Genomic DNA, 2,500 nt, shown 5'->3' with positions numbered 1-2,500 from the left:
TGTGTTTGGTGTGGCATTCATTCATCTCTCTCTTTCGGCTCTCTCCCTCTCTACCCCCTCTCTCCTCTCCCCACCCCCCTCTCCCTCTCTCTCTCTCTCTCTCTCTTCCTCTCTCCCTCTCTCTCTCCCGCTCCCTCGCTCCCTCTCCCTGTGCAGATGAGTGTCATGCGTTTGAGGAGTGGTTCCAGGACCTGCAGCTGAGTGTGAATGAGTGCTTTGAGAACCCCGAGAGACGTCAGGATGTGGAGACCGCCCTGAAGAGACTCACCGTGAGATACAGACACACACACACACACACACACACACACACACACACACAGGGCTCAAAATTAGCACCCACCAAGTGCCAATGGCGAGTATATTTTCGTACAGGCGCCAGCTGTTCATCATGTGAGAATAGGTTACTTGAGTTTGCTATGTTAAATTGGCTTGCCATATAGGTTACTTGAGTTTGTTATGTTAAATTGGCTTGCCATATCAACTGCGAGAATAGGTTACTTGAGTTTGTTATGTTAAATTGGCTTGCCATATCAACTGTGAAAATAGGTTACTTGAGTTTGTTATGTTAAATTGGCTTGCCATATCAACTGTGAGAAAAGGCAACTTCAGTGTATGTTAAATTGGCCTGCCATATCAACAGTGCTTTGCGGTGTTCAGTTTGTCCAGCGTTGCCATGGTCAGGACAGGAGTTCAGTTTGTCCAGCGTTGCCATGGTCAGCGTTGCCATGGTGAGGTCAGGAGGTAGTTTCTCATAAGTTATGTGGCTACTTGCCAAGATGGGAAAAGGAAACTTCACGAGTCATTCAGTTATTTGATTACGCTTTCATGCGTCTGCTGAGAAAACAACTAGATCGCCACACTAATAAAACTTGAACGTTTCAGATGTTGCATAGAAACATAGCTTATTACTTGCTTACTTTCACTTTCAATGATAATAAACAAAACTTCTCACAGAATAATATGCAAGGTGATTCAAAGCTCCTGGTGCCACTGTCATATTTTTGCAGTGGTCATTATAGCAAAGATCCTTGATTACTGACCAACTTGGGGCAGCTGTGGCCTACTGGTTAGGGCTTTGAGCTTGTAACCGGAGGGTTGAAGGTTTGATCCCCGACCAGTCCACGGCTGAAGTGCCCTTGAGCAAGGCACCTAACCCCTCACTGCTCCCCAAGCACCGCTGTTGGGTTGCTCTGGGTTAGTGTGTGCTTCACCTCTCTGTGTATTCACTGCGTGTTGTGTGTGTTCACTAATTCACGAATTAGGATAAATGCAGAGACCAAATTTTCCTCGTGGGATCAAAAAAGTATATACTGTTTACTTATACTATAACTTAATTTGTTCGCTCCGATTCAACTGTCTGCTTATAGACTATTTAAAATGTATGTAATCATTATCCCTCTTTTCCTAATACCTTCTTTCTTTCCCTCTCTCTCTCTCTCTCTCTCTCTCCCCCTCTCTCTCTCTCTGTAGTCGTTCCTGTCCAGTAAAGAAGGCGAGCAGAGGTTGTCTCAGCTGCGTGAGCAGGTGGAGGGTTCTGGTAAGGAACGTCTGGGAGAGGAACTGCAGTCCCAGCTCCGGGTTCTAGTCCAGGAGCAGCAGGACGAGCTGGACACGTTCCGGGCCCACTGCCGGGACCGCCTGACCCTCATGCAGGACACCATGAAGAACATTCACAGGTACCGGCTAGAACATGAACAGGTGCTGAGCAGATCATTATTAGGAACAGGCTAGAACATGAACAGGTATTGAGCAGAAGATGAACAGGTACAGGCTAGAACACGAACAGGTATTGAGCAGAAGATGAACAGGTACAGGGTAGAACATGAAAAGGAACAGGTACTGAGCAGAAGATGAACAGGTACAGGCTAGAACACGAACAGGAACAGGTGCTGAGCAGAAGATGAACAGGCTAGAACATGAAAAGAAACAGGTATTGAGCAGAAGATGAACAGGTACAGGCTAGAACATGAAAAGGAACAGGTGTTCTCCATGGGACCCTCCATGACAAAAGAATAGCTCAATTAGAACCTGCCGACCCGAAGTGCCAGATTGAGAACCAGCTCGGATTTGTAGCCGTAGGTTCAGAGAACGGATCTGTGCTAGAACCGTAGGGTGAGATGATGAGTGTGATGTACGGATCTGTGCTAGAACCGTAGGTTGAGATGAGTGTGATGTTAGGATCTGTGCTAGAACCGTGAGATGATGAGTGTGATGTTAAAGAGTCACTTCACCCCATAACTCCACCCACTTCACATTTCTGAAAACGGCTTTCAAAATGGGCGAGACGTTCTGAAATTTGGAGAGAGAGTGCAGCACTGCTGCAACCAATCAACCATGGTGATTTCGTGTCAATCTGGGAATGAGTGCTGCAGACATGGCTTATCACAGGTAGGCTAATCAGGGCAGCAGGTGTTGGGGCATTTCAGTCCTAATTTGTAACGACCCGGTGACGTAGTGTCGGACTAGAAGTGCAGGACAACGTCATCATTCCAATAGTATT

At 46.8% G+C, this 2,500-nt stretch overlaps 1 protein-coding gene across 1 annotated transcript in view; it reads left to right on the top strand.

The window, feature by feature from the left end:
- Nucleotides 1–2,500, top strand: part of LOC134067058 (uncharacterized) — a 103,082-nt gene that overhangs the window by 41,374 nt on the left and 59,208 nt on the right. The window contains exons 35-36 of the mRNA XM_062522112.1: nucleotides 157–269; nucleotides 1,471–1,676. Coding sequence (XP_062378096.1) covers nucleotides 157–269; nucleotides 1,471–1,676 — 319 coding nt within the window. The remainder of the gene's footprint in view (nucleotides 1–156; nucleotides 270–1,470; nucleotides 1,677–2,500) is intronic.

This window comes from Sardina pilchardus, chromosome 20, assembly GCF_963854185.1.
Source record: "Sardina pilchardus chromosome 20, fSarPil1.1, whole genome shotgun sequence".
Classification (NCBI taxonomy): Eukaryota; Metazoa; Chordata; class Actinopteri; order Clupeiformes; family Clupeidae; genus Sardina; species Sardina pilchardus.
The sequence above is the reverse complement of the archived record's forward strand: the minus strand, read 5'-3'. Positions and strand labels throughout refer to the sequence as shown.